Below are 17,418 nucleotides of genomic sequence, written 5' to 3'. Positions count from 1 at the left end.
TAAGGCCAAAGCACAACAGAGATTCCAATACTTAAAAACCAAACGATGATTTTAACTTTTGTTTCCTTGTTTTATGTATCAAAATGCTATTTAATATACAACCAGTACATAAGCTATGGAGCAGAGACCAGGACCAGCAGTGAATACTACAACCACTGGATTACAAAGTTCTATTGAATATGATTTCCTTTCCTTTCAGTTTTTGTTAGCATTTTTTTAACTAGGGTTTTTTATTGCTAATAACTCTTTGTTCATATTAATTGTGTGTATTAAAGTAGTTCCCAAAGAAAAACTAAGAATGGGATTCCTCTGTACTAGACACAACAGAGACCATCCTAACTAGCAATGCATCTGTCCAGTGTCCAGCACAAGGGGAACTTGGCTTACAGGAAGGGATCCCAAGTGCTGCATTAGTACAAAGAATAAAAACAAGCAATTGCTAGCACTTATGTCTTCTTTACACCTGGCTTAGGAAAAATACACCAGATGACAAATATAGAACAGCATGCAGCTCAGAGTATGCTGTTTTATACACAATAAAAGCAAAGCCAGATAAAGGCTTTACCTTTGAGATGAAAGCAGTTATGTACCACACTACTGGTATAACTCTTTGTTCAAAGAAAGAAAAAAAAAATCATAAGCAGTTTCCCTTAAAGTTGTTCCTACTGTTCAGACTGGGGTCATCTGCATATAAGAACCTGATGAGAAGTACCAGTGTAACTAATTTTAAGATTACTCCCATATTCAATTAAAAATCAGTATCAGCAGTATCATGTTTATATTTCCCCTTTCTACTGGATTAGAAAGAGGTATATGTATCTACTTTCTTACAAAAACCATTTTAGTTTCTATGTTTAAGTATCTCAGCCCTAATAAATTACTCAAGTAGTGATTCACAAACTATGGTCCTTAGCTTAAGTCCACTGGCTTGCAGCTAGTCACATTAAACAGCAAAGCATATACCTGGCAACCTGAGGCAATGGGAAAGTCAGGAAGCTGAAAATGATCTGTTGCTCCAAACTCTTGGATTAATCTAATTGCAGTGAAAGATTAAATTATTCAGAAAAAAAGTTCTCCCTTCCTTTTTAAAAATCATTTTTCTTGCATTTTGGCATGCAACTAAGGCCCTCTGTATGGGACAGATGCTTAGCAATCTTATGAGTCTGAAAACAAAACAGCTTCAAGAAAAGTGCAAAATGTCTCTGTTATCTTTCAGCATGGTTTAAAGTGCAATAATGATAACAAAACATTCATTTTAATTGCCCATTATTTTAGCATATGTATTGGGTTTGTGTGGCAACTTTTGGTACCTGGGGGGTTACGGGGTGGCTTCTGTGAGAAACTGCTAGAAGCTTTCCCTATGTCTGACAGAGCCAATGTCAGCCAGCTCCAAGACAGACCCGCCGCTGGCCAAGGCTGAGCCCATCAGTGATGGTGGCAGCGCCTGTGTGGTAACGTATTTAAGAAGGGAAAAAAAGTTGCTGCAACACAGAAACTGCAGCTGCAGAGAGGAGTGAGAACATGTAAGAGAAACAGCCCTGCAGACACCAAGGTCAGTGAAGAAGGAGGGGGAGGAGGTGCTCCCGGTGCTGGAGCAGAGATTCCCCTGCTCCCATGGGGGAGAGCATGGTGAGGCAGGCTGTCCTCTGCAGCCCAGGGAGGTCCATGGTGGAGCAGATATCCTCTCGCAGCCCGGAGAGGACCCCACGCCGGAGCAGGTGGATGCCCGAAGGAGGCTGTGACCCCATGGGAAGCCCACGCTGAAGCAGGCTCCTGGCAGGACCCATGGATCTGTGGAGAGAGGACCCCACGCTGGAGCAGGTTTCTGGCAGGACTTGTGACCCTACGGGGGACCCACACTGGAGCAGTCTGTGCCTGAAGGACTGCAGCCTGTGGGAAGGACCCACGTTGGAGAAGTTTGTGGAGGACTGTCTCCCATGGGAGGGACCTCATGCTGGAGCAGGGGAAGAGTGTGAGGAGTCCTGCCCCCGAAGAGGATGAAGCAGCAGAGACAGCCTGTGATGAACTGACTGTAACCCCCATTCCCTGTCCTCCTGCACTGCTCAGGGGGCTAGGTAGAGAATTCGGGAGTGAAGCAGTGCCCAGGAAGAAGGGAGGCATGGGAGGAAGGTGTTTTAAGATTTGGTTTTATTTCTCATTACCATACTCTGGTTTGATTGGTAATAAATTAAGTTAATTTTCCCTAAGTTGAGTCTGTTTTGCCCATGACAGTAATTGGTTGAGTGATCTCTCCCTGTCCTTATCTCGACCCATGAGCCTTTTGTTATATTTTCTATTCCCTGTCCAGTTGAGGAGAGGGAGTGATAGAGCAGCTTTGGTGGGCACCTGGCATGCAGTCAGGGTCAACCCACCACAGTATAATATCTTGTTTATGAAATGAAACCCCTGTCTTTACCAGGCACCAATCCTTAGCTGTCTCTCAGAAACTCATGAATAGGATGAACCACATGAACCTCTGTCTCCAAGATGCTTCCTCTCTTCTCTACAATCTCCTCTGAAAAATCTCATTCACCGAAATAGTCAAAGAAACTCATCTTTCCTTTTTTTTTAAAAAAAAAACCAACAAAAACATTTAATGCACCTAAACCCATGCACCAAATTGCAAAGATAGCATTGGGACAGATGATACGTGCTCCATTCATTCTGCTATTACTAAATTTACTGAGCCCTAGGATGTTTCTGATGTTTAAGAGGATTATTACTTATTTCGAAATAAATACCTATTAAAGCCTTAGGGAGTCTAATAGTTGCTTTCTCAAATGTGGTCTTGGTGAACTCTTGCATTCATATCCTCCTGATTGTTATCACTGCTGTTATGCTGATCCTCAGAACTAAGATCAACCAAACTTGACAAAATTATTCACTGATGATGCTGGATTTCAAAGGAGGGAGCATTGTAAAAAGAAAAAAGAAAAAACCCACATATGCTTTAATTGAAAAGTAAGCCGTATCAAAAATCAAACAGGTCCCACTGTGTGAATTAAGAACCACATTAATGTAGATCTTGACATACAAGTATTAAAAAGCAGTTATCAACAAGCTCATTTGAGGATAACAAAAAGATTGGTCAGGTGATGTGGACAGATATCTTCCTGGAAAGTAACAAACAGGGGATAGCATATCCATGGGGAAAGGGACAACCATCTGTTTAAGAAAAAAGTCAATCCACAAAAGCTGTGATGGAGGTACTTCTAATAACTTGTTCCACATGAGCTTCTACTATCATGCTGTGGCGAAAAGAAATGAAGCCATTACTGCATAAATCAAGGAACGAATTAGTAAAGGAGCACCATCTCCACAGAATGGAATTCCCACCCAAAGTGACAGAACCAGGCAACTCACCTAAGCATTTTGAGCTCCTGGGCAGCCTTCAGAATTATCTCATGCTGTCTTTGGCTAAGGACCATCACTCCTCCCAAGGACTGGTCAGAGTCCAGGTTTGAATCCGCTCCCAGCATATCAGAGGAATGTGAAGGTGGAGGAAGGGATGAATCTGAATGATCATCTAAAGACCGCAGTCTGTCTCCATCATCTGGATACCACCTATCTGACAACCGTTCCCTCTCCCAGTCAGTCCTTTCAGGAAGGTAGTCTTGCTTCTCCCGCCATGTGTCATATCTCTCTGGATACTCTCGAATCCTCAGCTCCCCCCTGTCTCGGAGGTCTCTGTCATAATGATCTCTGTTCCTGTCCTCCCTCCACCTATCTTCACGGTATCTGTCCAGAGGTGGAAGAGGTGGTAATGGTGGTAGAGGGGGGATATCCAGGTCACGATTCCCCATTTCTCTGTCATCCATAGGTCTCATGTCCCAGTCTCTATCCCATTCTCTGTCTAAATCTTGATCATAAATATCTGAGGATCTTCCAGTCCTATCTAGATCTCTCTCGAGTTCCCTCTCTCTTGGTCTTTTCCAGTCATCCCACCACGAATCTCGTCTGTCGTGATCAGATGATAAAGGAGGTAGTGGTGGCAAGGGAGATAATGGAGGCAATGAATGGTGGGGTTGCAACCTGTCATCTCTGTCATAAGCATCTACAGAATCATCCTGATAATCAGAGTTGTGATCTCTCCAGTATCGTTCTCTTTCCCAGTCATCCAATCGCTCATGCTCCAAAGAAGGGTCATCTTGACTATCTAAAGGAAATTCCTCCTGCATTCTATCATCTTCATGACCCCAAGAACCCCTGAGTGTCTCATCTCGATGGTATGGAGCCAATTTGTCAGTATCATCTCCTAGGTGAATGGGTTTATCTATATTGCCTGTTTCAGATCTTCCTGCTTCCCTCTCCCGGCTACCTGCCCTCCTGATGGGACCCCTCTCGCGGCTACCTGCCCGCCTGACTGGACCCCTCTCGCGGCTACCTGCCTGCCTGACGGGGACCCTCTCCCGGCTACCTGCCCGCCTGATGGGGACCCTCTCCCGGCTACCTGCTCGCCGCATGGGTTCCCTCTCCCGGCTACCCGCCCGCCGCATGGGCTCCCTCTCCCGGCTACCCGCCCGCCTCACTGGGCCTCTCTCCCGGCTCCCTGCCCGTCCCCTGTCCCGGCTGCCTGTCCGCCCAGCTAGCTCTCTGTCTCGGCTAGAGAATACCCTCTCGTGGCTATCTGACCGTCCACCCAGTCCCCTCTCTCGGCTGCCAGACCGTCCATCTGGCATCCTCTCCCGGCTGCCTGACCGCCTATCTGGCATCCTCTCCCGGCTGCCTGCTCTCCTGAACATACCCCTGCCGCGGATGGATGCCTGCCTAGCCTGCCCTCTACCTCTGTATACATATCCTCTGCCACGGCCATCATCCATCCTGCCCATTCCCCGGCCATGGCCATCGTCCATCCTGCCCATTCCCCAACCACCATCCATCCTTCCCATACCCCGACCACCATCCATCCTCCCCATCCCTCGGCCACCATCCATCCTCCCCATCCCTCGGCCACGGCCCATTCCCCAGCCACGGCCATCCCCCTGCCCTCTGCCACGGCCATCATCCAGTCTGCCCTGGCCCCTTCCTCTGCTTACTGGTCCCTTGCCTCTATCTTCATGCATAAATGACCCTTTCCCTCTGCTTTCTGGTCCAGGTAGGCCCTGGGTGCTATCTGAAGCAATCAACTGGCTATCTGGTGAATCCAAATCCTGATTTCCTGTTACAGGGGTTACTGTACCACCTGTTCTTGCAATACCTGACTGCAAAGCTACAGGGTTACTAGAAAGGCATGTTGATTTCTGGTTCTGAATAGGCGGAGTAGGGGCTTTGGACTCTTCTACTTGCTGGTTAGGATCATGTGAACTCCACGTCCACTTTTTGGGAGGATCTGAAATAGTTTCTTTGACTTCAGGTTTCGATGGTTCCTGTGGAGTGTTTGTCAGGTCCTCATTTGGCTCAACAGGACCTGCACTCTGTGCATCAGGAGTAGACTGTGTTCTGCTTACAGTCTGCTGATTGCCAGCTATGTCTGTAAAAGGTTCTTTGTTTTCTGACTGTGAATCTGTCTGTGACTGCTGCTGTCCCAAATGAGGCCTGGGCCCCCTCCACCGTGGACCACCAGGTCGGGAACCATGTCCATGTGATGCATTTGTCGAAGTATAAAATTGTGCTGCTGGTCCTCGTGGGATAGTCCCCCATCTACTTGAAGACTGTCCATCTGTATTCTGTCGGTCAAAACGTGACCTGTATCCTTCTGAGCGCTGGGAGTCAAAACGAGGCCCTCTCTGTCTCGAGCCTTCAAATTTGTCATATCCTCTTCCTCGAGGTCCATCAAATCTATAGATGACATAATGGCAATTTTATTCAAATGAACAAGTCAAGTTAAAATCCTCTAGGAGTTTCACACCCCCCCCAAAGTCACTTCTAACTGATGAATCCTAGTATGCCTTAGGATCAATCCCTACTGAACCAGTGCAGAAGCACAGACATGTTCTTCAATTCAATATTGTCCACTGAAGACCAGTTTAAGCCACTTGCAGGTTATGTAACCCTAAAAGGAAATTTGGCTTAAGTATCTCAGGACTGAAACCTGACTGACACAGAAAGCTGGCACTCATTTGAAAAAAAGCTTTCAATGTTTGTTAACAGAAGTTTTGTTGCAAACAACAACTCTCACTGAACTTTTGTTTTGATAATATGCAACAAGCCTACTTAACTATGGTGATGAATGCTATCTAGATAAATCTTTAAATACAGATCCTTTCAGAAAGTGCAACAAACTGTGATATTGCCCAGTTCCACGCAAGATAATATGCCTAAAACAAATATATTTTTATTGCATCACTTTTTAAATTCTTTTTGAGAGCAGTTAGAACTATTATTGAACATGAGGAAATGGGTCAGGCAAACTAATGAATAATTCATGCAATCATATTTATCTAGAACAAATTAAATTCATTTTACACAAAATAGAGAACTCATGTCTGAAGTCAAGCTGCTTGGATGGTTGGGATTCACAGTTGCGTCTCACTGGATGAGGTCAGGAAGGCCAAAGTGCAGCTGGAGCTGAACTGGGCAAGGGATGCAAAGAGTAACAAGAAGGGCTTCTATAGGTATGTCAGCCAGAAAAGGAAGAACAAAGAAAGCGGACCCCCCCCCCGATGAACATGACTGGCAAACTGGTAACAGTGGACAAGGAGAAGGATGAGGTATTCAACAACTTTTTTGCCTCAGTCTTCACTGCCAGCCTCTCTTTCCACACCTCTTCGGTGGATGGACTGCAAGACAGGGACTGGGGGAGCAAAGTCCCTCACACTGTAAGAAAAGATCAGGTTCATGACCACCTGAGGAACCTGAACATACATAAGTCTATGGGACCTCACAAGATGCATTCCAGAGTCCTGATGGAATTGGCTGATAAGCCACTCTCCATAATATTTGAAAAGTCATGGCAGTCAGGTGAAGTCCCCAGTGACTGGGAAAAGGGAAACATTGCACCCATTTTTGAAAAGGGTAGAAAGGAAGACCCTGGGAACTACCAATCTGTCAGCCTCACCTCTGTGCCTGGGAAGATCATGGAACAGATCCTCCTAGAAGCTATGCTAAGGCACATAGAGGACAGGGAGGTGATTCGAGACAGCCAGTGTGGCTTCACCAAGAGCAAGTCTTGCCTGACCAACCTAGTGGCCTTCTATCATGGAGTGACTACATCAGTGGACAAGGGAAGAGCTACAGATGTCATCTATCTGGACTTCTGTAAGACCTTTGACATGGTCCCCCAGAACATCCCTCTCTCTAAATTGGAGACATACGGATTTCATGGATGGGACTGTTCAGTGCATGAGGAGTTGGCTGGATGGTTGCATCCAGGGGGTAGTGGTCAACAGATCAATGTCCAGATGGAGATCAGTGACAAGTGGTGTCCCTCAGGGGTCCGTATTGGGACCAGTACTGTTTAATATCTTCAACAATGACATAGACAGTAGGATCGAGTGCACCCTCAGCAAGTTTGCAGACAACACCAAGCTGAGTGGTGCAGTTGACACACCTGAGGCATGGGACACCATCCAGAGGGACCTGGACAAGCTCGAGAAGTGGGCCCATGTGAACCTTGAGTATGCAAGGATAGACACAACTGAACAGAACAACACTGTTCTTTGATTCAGTAGGCATCACATCAACCCATCTTGAACTAATGATCAGACAGAACAGATATTGGTTTTGCAACTTGATACCATGTCAAGTATGAAAGAAAAATATTCCAAACCCAAGACCTTGGATTAAGCCATTAGCAGGTATAAAACCACATAAAAGACATGGAAACACTGACTTTTAGAGTAGCTTTACATTAAGGCAGCAGGTCATCCACCTGATAAAATGAAATTTTAAATTTGAACAAAACTGTACCTTACCAAAAGATAAAGACAGCAACCAACAGACAACAAAACCAAGACCATCATGACGTAATGCAAAAGAAAAAGCGGCGAAGAATCCTAATGCTCAGATCCTAAGGCTCAAATCTTCATTTCTTTCCTTCTCTTCTGTTTGTAACTGTTTGAATGCTAAGTAATGCTACATGTGTAGAAAACCATTGACTTGTACTTAAGACAAGCACTATCTCTCTCATCAAACTGCCATTTTGAAAAGTGCACTGAATAGGACAATCATATAGCTGCAGAACTCTCACACTAGAAGGTAAAGTACTGGTGAACAGCTTTGAATTCTCGTATCTTTCTGTAATACATGTTGGATTACAAACTTTATTGTTTCTAAAAAATAAATAGCATCTAAATTGCCAGTAATTAGCTACGTTAGTATATTCAGCTGAATATCTGAATACTTTCCTCAATCCCTTTCAGAATGCCTACATTAAATTGCTACCACATAGAGCAACACCTGAAAAACGACCCTTCAACATTTTTAGTTTAGATTATCCTAAACCGTGTTCCAAGTACCACAGACAAAATGCTGGGAATTTAAATCACTTTTCATACAGGATCACTCTTTCAAGTGTGAGTTATCATCTTCAAACTAAGGACAGCAAAGACATATCAAATATTTACAACAGCTTTCCTGTTTTCCCAAAAGGGAGATTATGTCTCCAGGAATGAAAAGGGTGCAGTGTGCCCAAGCATTTTACTAGGGAAAAAAAAAAAAAAAATCTATTCTAGATAATTCTCAGGTGAAAGGCATCTATCTATTCTTGCTTTAATAAAATAAATACAGAGCACGGTGTACATACATCAAAAACAAAACCCCCACCAAACAAGCACACTTCACACGACCTCAGGAAGATTTAAGAATAAGATACATATTTCATTTCTTAATATATCACTGAAAGTCTTGTAGCCTGGAACATGTATAAATCAAAAACATCCTTACCTAGGGCCTCTGGGGCCTTCAAAACGTGCTGATCTGGGAGGATCGGGAAGCAATCCACCTGACCTCACTGGTTTATCCTGCATGGTAGGTGCATGAGTTGAAGACACTGCAGAAGTGGCTTTCAGTTCCCCACATCCTTGCTCAGATGAAATAGGGACAGTTTGTTTACTAAGATGACCTTGAGACTTTCCATGGTCTGAAGAGCCAAAGGATGAACTTACTTGAGAATGATAAGGTGAATAGACAGTTGAACTAGCTATTTTTGATGCATAGGTACCAGGGGTGGGAAGCAGAGCTGGCCTTGGTGTCTCAGTAGATTGACTGCTTTGAGAACTGGATCCTGAAGGGACAGAGGAATTAGATAACTGAGAAACAGAAGACAGAGGTGGGGGGACCAGTGGAGGCGTAGTTGAAGGTAAAGTTGGAGGCATAACAGGAATGCCACCTTGAGTGGTTTGAGAATATGGAACAAATGGAGGTGGCAGCGAAACATTTGCAGGGTACTGATTCTTCAGATTTTGAAGTGAGCTCACTTTCTCCTGCAGATGGGACTGAGTAACCTTCATCTGTTCATCCCATGCTTTCCACTGTTTCTCATACTCTTGAAGCTGGTCTTTGTGAGGGTAGGTTTGAAGCTGATGCTGCCACTGTTGGTTCATTGATCGCTCCCAATCCTTATGAAGCTGCTGGAACTGTTTTTGCTGTGCCTCATAATGTCGCAGCTGCATGTCCACTGACATTGTCTGCAATGAGAACACAAGAATAGCTTCAAAATACCATCTTAGTTATTTTCAGAGCCACGTATTTCAGTATCACTCGTAATATCACAATTTCTGACTTGGACAGAAGGTTGAGGAAGAACTACATTGAAACAAAAGCAAACATGAACTGTGATGTCTAAAGTCATTGTGACAACTTACACATTTTATAACTAGAGGACATTTATGTATAAAAGGTTTTTGTGTGTGTGTATTTGTTTTTTTTTAAACAGGACAGCTGAAGAAAGCTATAATAAAAGGGGTCCAAGCTGTATTATTACCGGATGCTAACAACAGCTAAAGCCGAGATCAATCTTCATGCTTTCAATACATACAGTACATGGCTATTTCTCAAGGCTTCAGTTGCTGTTATTAACCTGCTCATCGTTGCTTCAGCTGTCAGCACTTACTTTTCTCTAAACCTGTGCAAATAAGAAGATCTGACAAAATAAGGCTTCTTTCAAGGCTGTCTTTCATTATGTGTAGATACAGGTCCTAATATCCACGGCTTGATCTTGTCTCAGATTTTCAGGGTTCACACTTAAGAGATTTTTTTTTAAACAAGCAGACAGCCCAAGCTACAAAGAAATGCTTAATGTACAAACTCCACCAACCTAGAAAAAGCTGACTCACCTCTCTAATACAGTAATCAAATTCTACTTAAAAGCTTAAAGGTTGCAACTGATACAATTATCCAAACTTGTTATTAAGACTTTTTATTTTATTTCACTGATCATTTGAGTAAATAATGTGAGACTGATTTTCTTAATTACTTTAACTGTGTATTTTTGGCATCTATGTTTACTTCATCATTGTACATATTTATTTTTGTACTACACAATATTGTAAAAAAGAGCAGCTACCAAATTACTCCATGCAATCATCTGTTTACTTGACCTTTCTTCTGAACTGTTTCTCCAGCAGTAAAACATTCAAAGCCAAGTAAATTCAATATTGTGTTCAGCTTTGCTTCTGTACCACCCAAGTATGTCTGAAAAATCTTAAGACAAGTGTAAAGTCCTGTATTTCTCATCCTGCTGAAGCTTCATCACCATCTGTCAATTCTTTTTTCATTCTGAAGTTGAGTGACAGTAGGAAAAGGGGATATAGACTTCCACCCAAGCAGAAAAAGTAGCTAAATGAGCCAACCATGACAAATTATTCAACTACTTGTTTTTCAGCAGACCATGAGTGCTGGGTCACCCGGGAAGTATATCAAACACATTTCCTTAGTGTTTCACCTGTAAGTGTGGCGGCTGTTGCATGATCTGTTGATACTGCTGTACTATCTGCTGCAGCTGGGCATGCTTCTGCATTATTCTCTGATATTGAAATCCAACCCGGTGATGGGGATGCTGCTGCCATTGAGCTGCTGCTGCTTGCAACTGCTGCAATCTCAAATCTTCCTCGGGGTCATCAGGTGGTTCAATATTGAGCTAGAGAAAAAGGCAAATGCTATAAATAAAGGAAAGCTCCTTCTGTCAGAAGAAAAACCATACTTGGTCACTAACCAGTCTACAGGAACTTTCTCAGTGTTCGTTGTTTTATCACTCTATATTTCAGTGTTCTGGCCACCCACAGCTTCTGGAAGGCTGATTTTTATTTAATTTATTCTTAATGTGAACAGCCTGATCTAAAGGTTAGGCTGATAGCAATTACAGTATTCATATATACAGAAACTACCTACAGGAAAAAGATTAATGCAGATCTCTTATCTGTTGCTCACAGCAAATATAATGAGACAACAGTGGTTTTTCATGGTGAGGTAAAGTAACTCAGAGTGCAATATTTTTGCCACTTGATAGGAAGGCACATACTGTAAGCTGAAGTGGAGCACATGCTGCAGGGTAATCTACTACCCTACAGTAACCTGTTCAAACATCAATCATGACCTCCATCCATTATGTAGTAACTGTTACTAAGCATGCTGACAAAAATACTCTGTGCAAAGTTCCTGGCTTTCAGACAAGCTATAACACACATAGAGAAGGGGAGCCAGAATTGGCAAACTGCCAGAGAGGAATAAAGAACTAGTGTCTTGAAGATAGTATTCCTCATCTATCGAATACTTGGATTTTGCGCTTAGGTATCACAAAATGTTTCTCACAGACAAAGACAACAGCATTGGGGAAGGTGTGAGTGAAGCTTGGACTTGCTTGGTGCATGTGTGGGTGACCATTTAAGTCTATATATAAGGTGTGTATTTTTATTTTTTAAATTGGTGCAGCCTTAGCAAACGTTCTTTTAAGATTGCTTCACCATATTTAGTTATTGTTACACAGTATATACAAGAACTTGATGGCATTGTTTTCCTGTTTCTTTGTCCTATCTAGCACAATAAAAGGAGTGGCATCACTTTACAAAGCCTACCTGAGTTTCAGTGGATGGAAGAGAAGACTCATCTTCTTTGGAAGCTGGAGGCAGGGATTCATTAAGTGGAGGAGGTTCAGATTGCTGAGTTGAAACACTCATTTTCCCTTCTTCAGACTTTGCTCTCTGCTCAGCTGCATCCTTCACTACTGGACCTTTCATTTGCTGCTGTCCCTGAGCATGGGCTTTTGCCCTTTGCTGGAGGCTAAGCAGGTGCTGCTGGTACCAGTATTGCTGCTGTTCCTACAACAGACAGAAATTTTCTAAGACACCTTTCATAGGAAAAAAACATGAAAATTAATTCATGACAGTCACTAGAATCCTACTCTGGAAATCTCTTTTGAGGGAAAACTCACTTCATCATCAACAGTATTGCAATGGATGTCAGAAAATTGAATCAAAATTCAGAAACCACTACGTGAGGCATAGTGCCTGCAGCAGAATGTATTTCCTACCTCAAAGACCTTACAACTAAACAGCACAATAACAAAAAGCAAAAAGGTGGCCAATAAAAAGCCAAATTAGTACAGACATGTGATAAGTACCACATTTATTTTTAGTGCTTTTTATTCCTGACAGCTATAATTATGAGACTAACTCAGGTAAAATGAAGGGAAAATGGAGGACTCGTATGAGTAAGGGACCAGTAAAGAGAAAAAGGAGGAAACGTACAAAAAAGATGAAGAGGACACACAGAGAACACAGACATCAAGCAGAGTGAAAATGACAGCTGAGAAATTGTGGTGGAGACGTTTGAATAAAGGCTGTGGAAAGGAAAAAGAACAATCGGAACCAGCATATAGGGAGTATTATTTATCATCTGAATTCTCATTAATTCTGATTCATTCAACAGCTGAAGAGGTAAAGAGACATGGTTGCACCCAAAAAATTATCCATTTAAGAAGTGATCAACCTTTCAGTTTTAAACATTTCAGGCTAGAATTAGAGTACTCGGGACAGATGACAGTAGCTTCAAAGCACTGTAAGCTGACACCAACATAAAGAACAAAAGGCTAAAGATAAGTATCTCAACACTTAAGTAGTGGTGCATCTTAAAGAGTCCTCATTAGGAACCCACAGTTCTGCACCTCCTCCAATACAAGAAGTATCAGGCATCAAATCAGACTAGCAGGACACAGATTTAAAACACACAGGAAGCAGCTCTTCACCTGACATGGCCTTGTGCTACCAAAGTCCCTGCCAGAGACCATTGCAAGGGCTAAAATTTTGTGGATTCAAGACACAGCTCCATAAGCTCATAGAAGAAAAATCTACAGATTTTAAAGATAAAGACACTAGTTGCAGCTAAGGCGGCTCCTAGATTTTAGGGAAGTATCGCTATACACTTGATTTTTAAGTTATTCTCTTAGCATTTGCTTTTAGTCACTGTCAAAGACAGAATGATAAAATACTGTACATTTGGTCTGACCTAGTGCAACCATTCTTGTGCTCTCATGTCAACTTCACACCACCTCTTAGAATCTGTGACTGCTCTACATCTTTCATATCCTCTGTTCTTCCCTTCCATCCCAGCACACACATTTAAGAAAAGACATGTATATAAAGCCCACTCAGAAACAGAAAAGAATCCAAAAGATGCAGGTATTTTAAAATATAACTGTGACAACAACAAAGCGGTAGGTGCTGTCTGATGAGATTTCTCAAAACTGAACCATTCTGCCTATCTTAAAACAGGTTTAAAAGAAGTGCAAGCTTCCTCCAAAAGCCTACGTCATGCTCAGATCAGGAATGATGTTTTCTATTGGTAGCAATCTAGCAGACACAATTAAACATGGAGCTGTATTTTTTAAAAAATACTTCTGTAAAGCTGTAACTTGGAGATGCGGTCAATGAAAGGAGAGGCTATGCTTCTTGGATTTCATGTTGATCCTGCAATAACTCCTGCCAAGAATCTTTTTAACAAGAATATGACTCAGAAGAGCTGTTATGACTTTGGGTGGAAGACATGCATTTACACTCCAGCATGGACTCTCTCAAAAACCTTCAACAACATGCTGTAGTAAGTGCAACTTTCAACACCAGGGAGGAGCATACATCCTCAGCTATACAAAACCTGATTCAATTATCCCTCTCAAAAGGCATTATAAGGTGATTTACCATGATGGTGCTGGATGCTATGCTTGGTGAGCACATGTTCTACTGCCACAAAACGGTTGTTTCCATGGATCCATTTTGTTTCCTCCTCATTCTACCAATTGGACAAAGGGCTAAAACTCATAATATGACCAGGGGTTCACACAAAGAACTACAATAATACCCTGTCACCTATTTTTTGCAGCAGATGAAGTCAGTGACACACGTATTGCATGTTCTATCTGCAAAGCATGAGAAAAGCAGAAAGGTAGATTTCTACAGCTTAGTCTGAGCAAAACAGAAGTGCTAGCGTAGAAAATTCCTGATAGCAGAAAGTTCAGTTATTTGAGTGCTTATCTCCTCCTGATGACTGTCATTATTCAAGTCCAGTTACAATCCTTAAGCCCAAGGAACACACCAGCATCAACATATGCCTTTTTCCATCTTCGGCTGACCAACAGACTATGCCTGTTGCATTTTACAGGGAACACTGAAACCGGCACTATCAGCTCCTGACCACAGGACATACCACCAAAAACATTAATGCAGAGCCCATGCCAAAAGACTACTTCAAAATTAATTTAGGCGACCGTAGGCCATAACACAATGCCTATTTTGGGGCACACTTGGTCCTTTTCTGGTAAGGATAGCAAAAGAATGGTTTAGCAACCTTTATAAAACAGAAGGGGGATTGTAAAGAGTGCAACAATCTGCTGAAAGGTGACATGGTAAAGCTAAGGTAGCTTTTACAGATGTAGATAAATGCATATTTATGGGTACAGATGCACCCACAAATATTTGTTTACTACTGTAAATAAATAGCAGCATACAGTACCCAAATATCAGATGGACCATTAAAGAAATAGAACAGGTATTTTAACAGGACTTGACAAAAGATGCATCTAATTGTAAAGAAACACAAGAATCCAGTAATTTAATCCAACTGTATACTCATGTAATAAACTACTATAAACTCACAATATTGTCAAGGCAAAGAGCAGTATCTTGGTTTTAGACAAAAAAGGGAAATAATAAAACACTAAGTCATGGCAAATTGCGTATTTTCTGTGTTAAGAGAAAAACGCTGATCTATTTGGCTGCAGCCACTGTTACTGTGGGATGAGAACAAAAAGAATTGTTTTCAATTACCAGTTTAAACAAAGGCTTAATAGGATCTTATAAATTACAAATTACAGTATTTCTCTACTTGGCTTTTAATATCATCAGGAAGAAAGCATCACCACACTTTGTCTTTCCTATTCCTGTTGTGTAAGGACTTGTTGCTCCAAATACTGTCTCATTTTACAGCCCAAGATAGCCAAAATCGTATCAACCTGTTATAACAAATTTATGACCAGCAAAGTACCAGATTACTTTTGAATTGTGCATGAGAGTAAACAAACTACTCAAGATAGTACAAACACTCATAAACCAGACAATGTAAACTTCAGCAGTATTCTGCCACTTCTATGTGTGCACCACAATAATGCACTACTTGCTACTCTTCCGGAAAGGACAGAGTAGTTGAGGAACAATTAAATAACATTAATGAAGTTTCAGGCTACATAAGGGGGGAGGAATTACAGTTTACTGTTCAATCTCAAGTTCAATAATTTAAGAAGTCATCAAGCAGCCTCAACACCGAATTAACATCACTTTTTACACCTGATTTTTCAAGGTTTTGGTTTTGTCATTAAAAAATTTAATGAGTCCCATTGCTCTCACTGTAAAAGATCAACTAGTACTGTCCAAAACCTTTGTAAAATTAAATTCATGAACTGAAAGCACCACTTTGCTAGGCAGTGATTAGTTATATGGTGCAAACTTAAAAATGATACATTCCCAAACATATTCAGATATTGGTAGGAAATTAAAAAGGTGTCCCAACGATTAACAAATTTAAAGTGTCAGTGACTTCAATATGGCGCAACAGGATTTTTGCGAACTTAGGTTCAAATCAGAATCCTAAGACCAATTTGCCAAAAATAGATATCTTTTAAAGATAAATAAAGTCAATTTAAAGCATGCACTTCAGCTTTGTCCTTGCAGCTGGATCTCTACAAGCTGACCCTAAAACCATGCAAAAGCCTCAGTGAATCTGACTGACCTGTATACATAGTGGAGGACCTCAACATGCCTGTCTCTTTGTGCATGCTTAACCTTAAGCAACTAGATTGTCCCTAATTTAATGCATTTGAATGGTCACGCCAAGTTCACTGGAACTGCTCACATTTAGGAAGTGAAGCACGTGAACATTTTGCAGGCATTTCGGCCCTAACGTACGCATAAAAAGCACACAGCATTAACAACATTTTTCACCTCAAAAGCATTTCAGAGCATTTCCCTCCAACGCCCCCCACAATCTTGTACTGGAAGATCAGGCACGTGTAGCACACAACACGCAAATCTAAGCAAAGGGCAACTATGTACTACAACAGAAACACTTTTGCAGCTTTAACTATGTGCGGTAAGATTAAAATAGTCATAATTCTACACCAATTGGGCAGACGACTGAAACACGACCCCATGAGAAAACTAAATGAAGGAATCGCCAAAGACAAGAGGCACTCATCCTGCAACGTGCACTAAGCAAACAGTCTGTTGCATCTCAGAACATGCCGGATGAAGTCATCAGAGGTTCCTGCAGGTCGCCCACACACTGTACTTTGGAAAACAATTCTCCAGAGACCAACAAACCCCCCCAGGAAAATTAAATTCAGCCAGGAGTTAGACTTTTCCATAAACAACTCACTGGCTCTTGAAAAATGATGATTTGTTACGTCCCAACAAGCACTCCTGGATAAAGAAGCGCTTACAGAGACTCGCCCGAGCCGTGCCATTGCCGGACTTCCACGGGTTGCGTCCAAACCCTTCAAGTATTATGCAAATACGGCGTGTTTACTAACTGCCCTCACTCGCAGACCTACCCGCCAGCAGCGGCTAATCACCACCGCTGCCCTGGCGGCTGCCCCTGCCAGCCGGGGCCGCGGGGGCGAGCGCGGAGGAGGCGGCGTTGCCTTACCTGGGGAGTCATGGTGGAGGGGTCCGGCTGCTCGGTGCCACCGGCCTCCTTGCTGGCACCCTGCGCGGCCTCCGGCTGGGCAGCGGCGGGCAGGGGCAAGGACGGCTGGGGCGGGGGGAAATGGGCCTGCGATGGCTTGGCCGGGGGAGGGATGGAGGGCGCCAGGCCGGGCTGCGCCGGCTGGGAAGGGGAGGCCTGGGAGGAGAGCAGGTAGGGCTGGGGGTGCGCCATGTAGCCCTGGGCAGGAGGCGGCAGGTAGGGCTGGGAGGCGGTGGCCGGCGGGGGCTCCAGGGAGGGGGGCGGTGGCTCGGAGAAGGAGGGGGGCGGCTGGGAGGCCTGCGCCCGCGGCAG

At 43.0% G+C, this 17,418-nt stretch overlaps 1 protein-coding gene across 1 annotated transcript in view; it reads right to left on the bottom strand.

Moving 5' to 3' along the window:
* YLPM1 (YLP motif containing 1) overlaps window positions 1–17,412 on the bottom strand; it is a 37,872-nt gene extending 20,460 nt beyond the window's left edge. Inside the window, exons 1-5 of the mRNA XM_010583714.1 lie at window positions 17,068–17,412; window positions 11,952–12,194; window positions 10,823–11,017; window positions 8,824–9,566; window positions 3,364–5,778 (exon numbers count right to left, since the gene is read on the bottom strand). Coding sequence (XP_010582016.1) covers window positions 3,364–5,778; window positions 8,824–9,566; window positions 10,823–11,017; window positions 11,952–12,194; window positions 17,068–17,298 — 3,827 coding nt within the window. The 5' untranslated portion in view covers window positions 17,299–17,412. The remainder of the gene's footprint in view (window positions 1–3,363; window positions 5,779–8,823; window positions 9,567–10,822; window positions 11,018–11,951; window positions 12,195–17,067) is intronic.
* Window positions 17,413–17,418: the final 6 nt, after the last annotated feature.

Source organism: Haliaeetus leucocephalus, unplaced genomic scaffold (assembly GCF_000737465.1).
Source record: "Haliaeetus leucocephalus isolate CR32 unplaced genomic scaffold, Haliaeetus_leucocephalus-4.0 Scaffold932, whole genome shotgun sequence".
In the NCBI taxonomy this organism is placed as follows: Eukaryota; Metazoa; Chordata; class Aves; order Accipitriformes; family Accipitridae; genus Haliaeetus; species Haliaeetus leucocephalus.
The sequence above is the reverse complement of the archived record's forward strand: the minus strand, read 5'-3'. Positions and strand labels throughout refer to the sequence as shown.